The sequence below is a fragment of the Solea solea genome, chromosome 13 (assembly GCF_958295425.1).
Source record: "Solea solea chromosome 13, fSolSol10.1, whole genome shotgun sequence".
In the NCBI taxonomy this organism is placed as follows: Eukaryota; Metazoa; Chordata; class Actinopteri; order Pleuronectiformes; family Soleidae; genus Solea; species Solea solea.
Genome location: NC_081146.1, coordinates 5,290,916 through 5,304,729, shown reverse-complemented (window position 1 = coordinate 5,304,729; position 13,814 = coordinate 5,290,916). Strand labels below are relative to the sequence as shown.

The 13,814-nt window shown below is 40.6% G+C and overlaps 1 protein-coding gene across 2 annotated transcripts in view; it reads right to left on the bottom strand.

The window, feature by feature from the left end:
• clcn1b (chloride channel, voltage-sensitive 1b) overlaps positions 1-13,085 on the bottom strand; it is a 28,760-nt gene extending 15,675 nt beyond the window's left edge. The window contains exons 1-2 of one of the 2 annotated variants that reach the window (XM_058648506.1): positions 12,930-13,085; positions 516-759 (exon numbers count right to left, since the gene is read on the bottom strand). In XM_058648506.1, coding sequence (XP_058504489.1) covers positions 516-759; positions 12,930-12,980 — 295 coding nt within the window. In that variant the 5' untranslated portion in view covers positions 12,981-13,085. Of the gene's footprint in view, positions 1-515; positions 760-3,520; positions 5,283-12,929 lie in introns of those variants that run through there. The other variant, XM_058648504.1, reaches the window with a different exon arrangement.
• Positions 13,086-13,814: the final 729 nt, after the last annotated feature.

Sequence of the window (13,814 nt, the reverse complement as noted above, 5' to 3'; positions counted from 1 at the left end):
TGTTTGCAAAAACAACACAAAAGGCAATAAAGAAAGGAAGATTACAAACAGGGGGAGCTGTGGTAGTGTTTGGTAGTCATTTGCTGAAATAAAAATGGCACGCATAGAACACAGTATTACTGCTGTGACACAGGCTTCCTATAAAGTATTATAGTCTTTGAGAACAAGGTGAGCTCTAGTCTCCTCAGACAGCAAAATTATAAAAGTGAGTCATTTTCTTGCACTTAGTGAAGCTTCCCCACAGTAACACGCTGTGTAAAACCCTTCCCAACTATCACATTTGCTTTCAATTGTCTCTGGCAAACAGTGCAGGGAAAGAAATGAATAACTGAATAAAGTACCAGTAGATCAGACATGTATTTAGTTAAATTGGGGGAGTTTGTTTTTGTTTTATTTCTATTTTTTTTACCTCTGTTACCTGGTTACCACACTGAGTGAATCAACTACTATAACCATGGAAAGTGTACAGCTTTCTAATGAATGTTGGTAATTGTCATCACATTCCTCCCAGTCACCTTGGCATTTGGAGTAGGAACGAGGCTTCTTGGTGGATGAAGTGTGGCTGTGGATTGACTCCAGGGTCACAGGGTGATGATGAGGATGGTGGTGGTGGTGGGGATGCCGTCGGCCGAGGCCTCTGCGGCCCGAGGCCGTGGCGTTGTCCCCCGCCTGTCTCCTCCTCCATTGTCTCTCTGTCAGCAAACGGGCAGCCTCCCGTCTGGCAAAGTTCCCCAGCTGCTCCCTGTACTCGCCGTACAGCTGTGAACGAGGGGAAACACTGGCAAATGAGCTTCAGAAGAGAAAGCACCAAGTCGACAAATCATGTGCTTGATAGACCTGCTGCTGAGAGGAGAAATGAGAGATGGAAGCTGGGGGGGAAGAGAGGCGTGAGAGGGGGAGAAATACATCTGACAAACTGAGACATGGGGGAAGGATAAAACTAGATCCAGAGTTGAGATGAGAAAAACAGAGAGGGGTGTTGTGGCATGTGAGTAAGGGATACACTCCAGCCTGAATACCCTGGCTGGCAGAAACAGACTAAACTGGCATAGAGATCGGAAAATACCCTCCCGCACGCCTCGTCGTCCCCCCGCCCCCCCTCCTGCTGCTGTGGAGGCAGGGACTGGAAATGATCCAGAGGAAGAGATCCAGGAAGAGCGGACATTCCACATCTTCCACTTCTGACTATGTGTGTGCTTTACACCTACGACCACAGAGACACATGAACACACACACACACACACAATGATGGGCAGAAAACTGAGACCATGTGCTCCTGTGTGTAGACTTTTGCACAGCCCTCGCTAAAACCATGCACTGTGACCACATTTAGGGGGAAATTCAACTTAAGCCTGTTACAAATGAGTTCACACAATGCTCATTAAGTCTATCAGCTCCACACAACACGCTCCGTGTTTCTCAGGAGAGCGGTGTTTAGACCTCGCCTCGCTCACTGACATGTTTGACGAGCTGCACGCAGGAAGTGATTTGTTTTATATCAGGACAGACAACAATGCACTAGTTTCAGAAGTGAATTTTACTGCTCAAAAAAGCCCATTCATCCAACAGTTTGACAGGATACATGCTTGTTGTCCCACTCGCCCCTGTGCTGCAGGTGGATACTCACACATGCTCCCTCAGATCTGATAGTAGAGCTTGATGGAGCCCATTTTCAGATGAAGGAAAAATATTTCTGTCCATGAATTTCAAAGTAAGAATAAAAACATCCACAACAAAACAAATCACTAAAGGTTATTAACTGCATTATTTAACTTGCATATATTTGACTAGAAGATTAGTAAAAGTTATTTACTTATCTACTAGTTAAAGCTGCAGTTAACTAATAACTAATTGTCATTTAAGTGAGGTTGACTTTTGTTTTTAAATACATAAGTTACTTAAATGTTTCCTTATCTGTACTATTTAAGTTAGATAAAGGTTAACCACTTAAACAGAGCTGAAAATTAATCAAGACGAAGTGTTTATTTTTTTTAAAGGTAATAACTTGTGTTTAATGTCCAATGATAAGTGATGTTAAAAATAATAAGAGATAATTTCACGTAACTTCATGTGGGTTTCATATTTCACACTGGGCTATAAAATAGTGCAGATCCAGGCTTAGCAGCTACTTTATACAACTGAGCCCCTCAGATCACATGCATCCCAGCAAACAGAGAAGCAAGACGCTAAATTGCACCGAGTGCAGGCTGCCACACATTTCTGTCTCATGTTCACACACTCAGGGAGAGAGAGAGAGCTGACACATCCAACTGCGAGGCCCCGCCAGGACAAAAGCTTAAACGCTCATAATTACATGCAGTGATAATTTAAGTATGAAACAAATCAGAAATCTTATCTGGTGTTAGGAGAAAAAAAAAGTTTAAATCCTTTAAAGACGAGGAAAAGTTGATAAATGTACCTTTTGATGACACTTTCTTCAAAAAATATGGCTTCACACAACCAGTTCACTGTAATACATGAACCTCACGACAAAGAGCCTCAAATAGAGGTGTGTAATTTAAACAGGTGCACTGTTTTTGTTCAATGCCTTTAAATCATCCAACAGTTTATTTTATTTTGGTTTAGTTGGTTACAGTCTGCAGTCGCACCGCTACATCTCACTTCACGCTGGGCACTTAAAGCTGCAGTGTGTAACTTTTAGTGATGTTGATGTTATTATGTTACAGAGGTCTTCTGCCTGTTTGCTCTTTATGAACAGAAATCATGCAACATTATTTGTATGCAAACAGTACCATCAGACCTGACTGAAAGAGCACTTGCATGTATATAGTGGCAGAGCAGGGACGGGTGGGGACAGCGTGATTATCCCATCAAACAGCTGAATGATGGGTTTTTTTGAAGAGTAAAATCCACTTCTGAAACTTTTCACGGACAACCTGTTTGCAGCCGTCTCACTTTACTAGTGTGCTTAAGTAGCTGTCCATATAAAACATATCAGTGACCGTGTGCACTGTGCAGGGCACGAACGCTGCTGAGCGACACAAGAGCTAAACATCACTTTACTGAGAAACACAGGGAGAGTGTTTAATCAGCATAGTGTGAACTAATATACATATTTAGGAGTTACAAACTACAGATTTAAGTCAGATAAAAAAAAAATTCTCCAATAGAAAAAACTACATTACAGCTAACCAAGTATCGTCTTTTGGTTAAATGAATCAAATATTATGTGCAAAGATGAAATCCATTGTCTTGAGCATAAAGAGACCTAGGATATACATGTATTAAATATTGAGTTTTTAATATCACTTTGTTTTAATTGAATTTTTGTTCAACATTGAACATTGTAAGTCACACAGCATCTAGTTTCCTAAACAGCAGAACCCAATAAAGCTATTATTGGAAATAAACCAAAGGTAATATATGATTTTAAAAAAAAGAAGAAGAAGAAGAAGAAGAAGTAGAAGAAGAAGAAGAAGAAGAAGCCTGGAGGTGTCATTAAGTATGACAGCATTAAAAAACCCAGAGCAGGTGCAGTCTTTGGCTGTCATGTTTTTACCTGTTTCTCATCAGTTGCCCTCAGCATGATGTAGCAGCAGCTCTGTCTCCTGTCCTGTCCTGTCTCCTGTCCTGTCCTGTCCTGTCCTACACTGCAGACTACCTCCACCACAGCCACCACTGCTGCACTACACATTAACACCAACACACTCATCCATCACCATCATCATCAAACAGGAGCTGGAACCAGACTCCATCAAAACCAGCAAGTACAGTCACAAGGGCAACCTGTGTGCTGTCACTGTGGTGACAGAGCTGCTGTTGTTGTACATCCAAGTGATATAGAAAAAAAAATCTCTATATTAAATATTTGAACATTATATAATGTGTTCACATGTTACACTGGATTTGCAGTGTATTACATATGTTGCTTTAGACTCAACTCAACATGCAGAATGTGATTAAAAAAGTCAATTAGGATTATGTTGCTGGATGAAAATGATGCATTTAATGTTTTTCTGTTTGTATGTAAGCAGCGCACACAAAGCAGGAGACATTACTATTGTATACTGTAAGTATTGGTTCATTTATCACGAGTCATATCATCATTGCATATTGTATGTAGCTATTGTTTATAAAGACAGTTGAATTGGTTGAGGGAAATGAATTTGAAAAGGCAAAATAACCTAAAGGAGACAAAGACGGCAGTGTGAGAAAAACACTGAATGTTGTGATTCATTCACGTCAGCTGACTCTCTTCTGTCTCCATCTTTCAACCGTGTGTTTGCCTCTGTGTCACCGTGTGACCTTGTGTTTACGTCAATCCCAACCACGTAGGGCCCAAAAAATGACATCGCTAACCGACATTTTCCCAACTTTCACACGCTCCGAACATTCACACCATCGTCTCTATGCTCTCTATCTGTTCCACGACTCCCACACACAGTCAAGAACATCCAAGGACAGACTATGTCCCTCCCCCTCACCCACTCCTCTCCTCTCTTCCTCCTCTGCTTGCACTAATTTACTTCCAGCTAAATTCTCTCTACCTCCCCTGGTGGCTCTTATTATTTCCCTGCACTTCCCTCCCTTTCTAATCTTTCTAAAACACTAGAACATAGTCGGTCGTCGCTGTATGACTCTGACACTTGCACCCAGCATCATTATTTTCTTTCCCTATTGTAACACCTCAAGCTTTTAGTGTTGTGCTTACTGCAGGTCTCACGGGATGAAGAAGACGGCAGAATGTAAACCATTTCTCCCGTGGCTTTGTTAGAAATACAAAGCCTGTGTTAGGTTTCACTGGCGAGCTGTCAGGACCTCTGAATTCATTTGTGGATTTGACCTGTGTGAGCAGCCCTTAGCAAGGTAATGCATAATGCTGCAGCGCTACAATAAATAAGAAAGGCGAGAGGTAGGAAATACGTTCATGTGTAAACAAGCAGGAACAGGCTTGTAGACACAGACAGAGAGAGAGAGAGACGGAGAGAGAGAGAGAGAGAGAGAGCTTCAGTCGTAGTGAGAGCTGCTAATAGATGCAGAGGTTCAAGGACAGAGTGACATTGAGTGTTAATTAAAAAAATAACAACACATTCCTGTGTATCTTATGAGAGGGTTAGTGTCAGTGTTGCATATTCATAGATATTTGTGTGTTTGTAGCTTCTTAAGCATACATTTGTGTTTAAAAGTATGTATGAATGGATTCTTTGTGTGTGTGTGTGCGTGTGTGTGTTGAGGCCTTAAAACAATATAGTCCTGTGCCTTAGCACAAGGTTAATGATAAAATCTGACCCACTCACTGACGGACAGATCAAGAGATTACCCCCCCCCCCCCCCCCACACACACACACGTACACACACACTCACACATGTACACGCACACGCACACACACACACACACACACACACGTCCATATGCACACACTAATTAACCTGAACAACAACATTGCCACGGCTCACACAAACACTGTTCGAGCTGTCATGTTCTAATTAAGGCACGCCGCCGTGACCAAGAGAAAATACAACCAAACTGTAAAGTTCTGGGTTATGCACGAGCCTGGAATATCACCTTCATAACAAGTAATCCGAGAAAAATCAACCGCAGAGGCCTTTTTTGTCCTGGTTTACATGTAACTTAGCGTTGACATACCATGGAATATTTAATTTGAAGTGAAAAAAGAAGCAAGAAAGAGAAAAAAAGTGTTGCCAACTTCTCCCTTAAGTCACTGGTGTGTTGGTCCTTGCAAAGACTGAAAGTTCCAGTTTCAGTAAGAAAGCATTTTGAGTTAAACTAATTAACCTTACCAGGAACTGGTCAATGTTCAGAACTGTCTGAAAAGTGTTGATTCGCTCCCGCATCTTGTAAGCTGTCCCTCCTGCAGGTCGCTGCACACACTGGGAATAAAATTAAATAATAAAATGATTCCTTTCCTGGATACCTTTGTCTTGTCTTTGCCAGAGTGACAGACAGAGAGAACCTGCTACCTGCAAACAGTATAGAGCTCAGTGACTGACAGGTATGGTCAGAGCTGCACACACACACACACACACACACACACACACACACACACACACACACACACACACACACACACACACACACACACACACACACACAGACACACACACACACACACACACACACACACACACACACACACAGACACACACACACACACACACACACACACAGACACAGACTTACAGGGGGAAGGCAGTAGAGGTTAATACAGACACTTGAGGCCTGACAATAAATTGTCAGCAGCTCTTAATTCAGCAGCGTTGATTCTCAGTCAGACGGTTGATCCCGCAGATTCTATGTTACCAGGCGGACGGGACACAAGCTGAAGGAATGAAGATAAATTCCTGATAAATGAGCGGCGGCCATAACATTAACAGTGAGCCAAAGAGAATGGATAATACTGTACTGTACTTTAAATACCTTCAGCATAGATGACATGATCTACTAAAGCCAGATTTGGCACAGGGACAATAAACAATAATTTAGTCCTTAATGGTGGATAATGCACATCTTCCAGCTTGTGATAAATCATTATGAGGCTAATTTTACATTCGCTACACTACAACTTAAACCTGAGATGAGCGTTTCTCTATAGTGGAACCTAAAGTGGGTCATTAGCTGCTGTTCTGCAGTGACCCAGTAGTACACACACGGTTTCTGGGGCGCTGTGGACCAGAGTGCTGCTGGTTTTCATTCCCATCAGGTACATGTTTGCATTTGTCTGTGAAAAACAGCAGGGTTCACTCAGTTTGTTGGACAGTGGTGATTTAGGTTGCTGTGGCTGCACTGGAAGTTGGATCCTTCGTTACTGGTCTTGAATGATGTGGAGCAGCTGCTGTCAGTCCGACCAAAACATGATTTCATTTTAGTTTCATTAAGTTTTGATTACTATAATAAGATTCCCAGTGCTTTTTAAGCTGATGCATACAAGGATACACTTACACTGTTCACTAAACAAGGATGGATCAAAGGAAGCAGCGTACCAGCATATATGTAGAAACCTGATTTGATTTAAACCATGCACTTGCACAAGGTTCTTTTTGTATCATGTTGTGTACATTAAAACATTCTGCTTTTTATTAGTAAAGAAATGAAGGATAGCACTGTTCAGGTGTTGTTGAAGTGTGGTTAAATGAGTACATAGTCAGCTTTATCCGTGCTAAGCATCACCAATGCACGTCCCAAGCTGAGAAACTGCTTGAAACACAGAGGTCTCAACCGCACTGGAAACTTGGCTGCTAACGAGTACACAAGGAAGAACACATATTAGCTCCACCTGATCAAATCTATGCCTTCTACTAGTCTAAGAGCAGGTTTTGCCACTCGATTGGTTGGAAACTTTGTGTCACTCTATAAAAGGCTCACTCACAGCACACAGGAGTTGTTGATCCTTTACTGCCTCCACCAGTAACTTCAGGTGTATTATTTTGTGACTTTGGTGATTGAAATCCTTCACTCAAATGTGCCCAAGTGACACAAACTTACCAAACAAGGCAGCAGTAGACCAGCAGCTCCTCAAACACTATGATTTTCTCTATGATTCTCATTCAGAAAAGTCTGTCGAAAAGAAAAATAAAGTGTCAAACATAAGATATCGCAGGCTTAAGCAGGCAAAGATTTTATGAGCTGAGCCCTTTGGCACATAGCAAAAATCTGTTTTTTCCTTGTTTCCCCACTAGAAGACAGCGAGCATCTGTGGGGTGCAGAGGACCAAACACGGCAGTCAGCAGCACTGGTTATATCTATATTACTATATATTACTATGTTTTCCTTTTTCCCTTGTCACATTACTCCAGCAATCCTGAGACCAGGTTTAAAGACGCAGCAGGCAGAACAGGCAGAAACGAGAGACCTTCGAAAATCACGAGGCGCTTACCCACAATCACTGTCTGAGAGGTTTTAATGGGCCACAACTCAACCATCACTGGTGAATGGAAAGCTCAATTAACACTAGAGCTGCAACTAATGGTCATTTTCATCAGTGAATAATCTGTCTGTAATTTCCTGTTTGGGCCATAAAATGTCAGAAAATGTTGAAAAATGTTTCTTAAACCTGGAAAGAATGATGTTCTCAAATGTCTTGTTTTGTTCACCAAGGGTTGCGTTTGAAAGATTTCTGTTATATGGTGCAATGAAACCAGAAAATATTCACATTTAAGAAGTCAAGAAATCAGAAAACTGAACACTCAAACCGATTAATCAATTATCAAAATAGTTCACAATTTATGTAGTAATAGATTAATAATCTATTCATCGAATATTCGTTGGAGCCCTAATTAACTCTTTAAAGTTTAATTTTCAGTATCCTGAGTTACCTCTCAACATTGAGGTGTAAAACAAATGTCTGCACTTGTTTTTCACCATTGAAAGGTCACGTGATATATATCCAGGTGTGTTAGTGTGGACGCAGATGACTTCTAACATGGAGCTGCATCACTAGCCTGGACGCAGATTGTGTTTGTTTGAAAAATGCCTTTTTCAAAGGAAAAACTATAGTAGTACGGATGTCGCCTGTAAGTCAGTACCTCACAAAACCACACTTGAACATAAACTTTCAATTTAAACCACCAATCAACCAAAAACAATTAGTTTTCTGCTGTCTCTCCATATATATATATATATACTTATATTATTATGATATACTCTAGTGTCAAACCCATCTTGTTCTCTATAAAACAACTAAAACGTATGTGTTTCAATCTCTTGGATTCAATTATGGAACAGTCTAACAGATGAATTAAAGTAAAAAAAAAAGTAAAAGCATAAATCAGTTTAAAAGAATATACTAAATACACATTTTACATAAATAAAAGGAAAAAGAACGTCAGTTTAATCCAGGACGGTAATGGAAATGGTCACATTTAAAGCCAAACTTACTCTTGTGTTCTACTGAGAACATGAAGAACATCTATCTATCTATCTAGATAGTGTCAACAATACCATCATTACTTAAGTCCGGCTTATCATATTCATATTATCTTCAGTTTTGTATTTTATTTCTTTTCCACACATACATTAGAGCCACACTAAGACACAGTTGAGATCAGATTTAACTGCATTTAAATGTCACGGCCAGATTTCCTTGCACTTGCTCTTCCAGCTCATGTCACCTGTGCCTGAACTCTTTCACGTTTCTCCCTCACTCTTCCCCCTGAAACTTTCCCTCTCACCACCCCTTGTTGCCATCCATCCAACCCCCCCACCCCTGAGGTGAAACCTTACTCGTGGATAAATTTAGCAGCTGTGTGACCCAATGTTCACCGACACACTTCTCCACACCTCACGCTCACTCACACTGTTTGTCTGTTTGGGCCCACCTCTCCCAGGAGGCTGCTTGTAGAGACAGATGGAGGCTTTTAACCTTTATATGAAAACAATGACAAGTTCCTGAGACTATTGCAACCTTAACATGGCATTTCTTCATGTAGCCATTGACGGAATGGCTCCTCGTTTAATTGTAACAGTATAGTAACCTTTGTAATTGAAAAGACACATCAAGTGACTGCAATATCATGTGAAATTGAATGGCTTAATCGTCTACGTCCCAGTCATTCCAGCCTGTGAGACTTTTGGCAGGTGAACATGATCCCTTTTATTAGGCTGTAACATATGAGACTTACGAGATCCATTTCCTTGCTGTTGACATTCTCACAGATTGGGACTCGCAACACAAACTGGACTTTAACTCGCAGCCATGGCGAACACTGTAACACACAACCAGGTGTATGGAGGCGAGCACAAACACAGTAAGCCAGCACAAGCAGCTAAGTGTTCCCGTCCCACTGCAGGAGTCTGTGTGTCAGTGTGACACGTGTCCACACAGGGAGCTTCCTCTCTGTTAAGGTCAGGGGTCAACAACAGCTGTTTGACTTTGAGGTAGTTAACACAGCTTTACACACCTAGCCAGCATTAGATTGGTGATTCAGAGGTCAAAAGTTGTCTGTGTTGAAATCAAGATGAAATTAGCTGAAGGCTATTCCCTCCAAGACATTTACTAAATATGTATGCAGCTCTTTTATAAAGTACTGGGCCACCATATTCTATAATAACCATAAATACATGTCTGCCATTCCCTCTGGAAACTGCCTGATTTGACTAATGCAGCGCAATCATATTTGGATAGAAAAACACAGAGCTAATATTACAGAGGCAGCATAGGATCATCTGTACCAAGAAAGACGTAAATAACAAAGTTAATCTAAAGAAAAAAACTCTCTCTAAAGAAATGCTGAATGAGGCCTGGTATAATTCACCATATGATTAGTTGTCATTGCTCAAACTCGGCTGAAGTCTCAGGGTGACCAGGTCGTCCACAGTGTGGAATAACCTGCCTGAGGGAATCTCATGGAAAAGCTCATTTTCCTCTTTAAAGACACATTTTTTACCATGTACTTGGTGTATGACCTTTACCATTCTAAACACTGAATGAAGTTATGATATAACGTCACTTATCTTTGTGTCTTTTCTCCTTTTACTGTTTATAGGGTTTTATTCATCACATTATTTTTTTATTTTTAACGGTGTCCCGGTGTAAAGTACTGTGAACTGTGTTTTGAAAGGTTCAACATACATTATAATTCTATAAAGGATTATTATTATTGCTGCTTAAGAAATCTTGAAGACAGTACCCCCCCCCCCCCCCCCCCAGATAATACAGTAGGTGTCAAGGGAAGTCGCATTAAATAAATACTGACTTTGCCTGTAGAAGCCATTTTGTTCTGAAAATTGTGCTTTGTTTATTTATTAATATTAGATTATATTAGCGCACACATGTCCTGTATTTTCTGGTTACAGAACCCTAATGCTTCTTATTTATAAGAATTAATGCATTTAATTTCATATTATTGTATTTACTATATCAAATAATTAAGTATTATTTTACAATCTGTTCAACCTTTGGAAATTTCAGTTTACATTATTGCATATGTATTATTCTACTGTATATTGTGTAAAGATAATAATGTTAAACCTTGTTTCATGGGGACCGTTTTTCAGTGTGACACACAATTGACATGACAAACTATCAATTAACTGGAATAGAAACAACAGTTATGAGTTATCCAAACACTTAATAAAACACTTAACCTCTACACTTACACACACAGGAGGACGTCTACCATTTATACTCCCGTCATCAGTGGAGACTGTGCTGGCTAAATCATCAAACTGAAAATATACACCTTCAGATAATGTTGCGATCAATACATAAATTATATGAACAATCTATTAACAGCTCTACACATAAACTCCTGAAATCCTTCAAGGCTCTAATTTCCTCTCACACACAAACGCATACACGCACAGATGCAATCAAAGCTCTCACACCTGAGAAACACGCGACTTCACTGCGAGACATGAAGTCAGTAATTAGTGTGATTAACTGAGGTTTATTCTTATATTTATATCTATATATAGATAGAGAGAGATGTTTCAGGATTTATTCAGGATTTAGACTTATTTTTTTTTTTAAAGGAGAAGAGGAGCCAACATCCTCACTCCTTTAACATGCAGTATGTTATCCATACACAGACACAAAACAAATGCTTTAACCTTGGCTGATTTATCGTTCACCCATCCAATCATTCATCATCACTGCAGAAAACAACGTTTAAAAGAAATGTATGCAAACACAAAATCATCAAACTTAAAATCATCCACTGTAATAAATAAATAAAAAAGAGGCTGTGGTGGTGAAGCACCAGCAGACATCTCAGGATGTTCCTGGGAAGAAAGACCATCAATCAGGGAGAGTATTTTAACAGATGAACTGGAGGATATCGTGACATGACTTCATCTCAACAAGTACATCTAACCTGTCTGCTCAGGTTTCCTGTATATAGGTATTTATATCCACCAACACATGAAAACAGCAATGACTTTACCAGGCTGCAACCGAAGAAGGCGTAGAAGGATAGATAGGTGAGAGAAGGAAGGTTCATACAGGAGCAATGTACTTCAGGATAGAACCTGGGCTATCCAAAGAAAAACAATGCCTGTTCAAATGCAAGAGCCTAGTGTTTGAACCGCAGAAAATATTAAATAAAATCTCTGTTTACTGCAGGGATGACTTTCCATTTATCATGTTTCATGGTGTGGGTGTTGTGAAGCAAGCAGAGACCAATAATGTGTTTGAGGACTGGACAAATAAATATGACATGGAGTTTGCAGAAATGTGAAGAAAAACAGCAAAGGGGAAGAGGAGGAGGAGGAGGAAGGCAGATGAGATACAGAATAGGAAGATTAAAGGTAAAGATAACAGTAATCCCTTTTTTAAATGTATATCATAATTTGTACAAAATTTGAAACGACATTTTTTGATATCTAAGCAATTCAATTAATGTGTTAGAAACAATACATATCTTTAATTCTCAACCGCATCTTGAATAAGAAGTGTAGTTAAAGGTCCAATGTGGAGGATTCAGGGGCATCTATTCACAGAAATTGAATTTAAGGGATTATTAAAATTATGTTTTCATATTTTTTTTTTTATGCACCGTTGTGTTTTCACTATCTTACAATGAGCCGTTAATGTTACACAGCAACAGTCCACATGTCCGCCATGGGATTCAGTTGGTTGCAGTGTGTAACTCCAGCCCCGATGCCACCAAATCCTAAACACTTTTAATGTTTTACGTCCTTTAATTTTTTTCAACGACGCTGTGCGGTAACATTCTATAACAATTTTTAATCCATTACAAAAATGAATACTGAATGGCTGAAAGCTGCCTTAAAAAATAATATTGCATAATATTGTCAATTGCAATCCCAGCACCTGTCAGAAAAAAGTACAATTAAGCATTTTCCCCAAACCGTTCGGCCGCAACAGGTAGGAAGATGCAGATGAGATAAGCAGGTGATGGAGCATTAAATGCCGAGGAGAGAGACATTTTAGAGATGGGCAGGACAGCAAACAGGCAGGCAGGTAAAAGAAGATTTGGTAAAGCCCTACCAGAGTCTGTTGGTATCTCAGAGCCTTCCTTTGCGACGCATCTGCAGCCATTGACACGCTGTCACTGATCCAAAAATAATCTCGCTGGACACCCCAGCATTTCCAATAACGAGGGCAACACCATACAAACACCCCCTCTCTCTCACTTATACACTGTGTACACACACGTTACACCATGAGAAACAAACACACAAACATCCTGCTCAAACAGCAAGCGTGTTGTTAAACACAGAAACAACCAAAAAACCCACGTCCCTCCTGAACAACAAAGCAGTTCTTCAGGTGATCCAGAGGCTGCGAGCCATTCAACTCCACTGCAGAACTGACAAGCACAGGGACAGATATCAGACGAGTGGACAAAGCATAGTAAAGCCATCTGATGAGGCAGTGAAGGACGCAGCGCTTTCCTTTATTAGAACTGCAGACACCTAATAACACACACACACACACACACACACACACACTTGTTGCCCTTAGCAGCCTTAGCACCCTCCCAACCAGCCGGCCGGCCATTAGGTGTGTGTGTGTGTGTGTGTTTTTGGATGGGTTGCTCTTGTTTGGACAGTGGTGGTGGGGTGGGGGTTGGAAGGGCACCCCCCATAGGGCTGCCCCTGCAACGTGAGCAGGAAAGGTGCACACGACACCCCAATGACAGCTCACACTTAATCAACCAATGATGCAAGGCAATCCCTCCTAACATTCACATGCTATGGCCGCCCCCTCCTTAGGAGAGCGAGAAAGAAAAAAAGTACCCTCCTACACTAAAACACACGCCACAAAAATGCACAGAACTGTAAAGTGATCTCCATATTGCTTAACCTCTGTAGCAGGTTCAGATATCCAGAGGGGTTGAAACAGCTCAGCGCATATATGTTGTACATCATT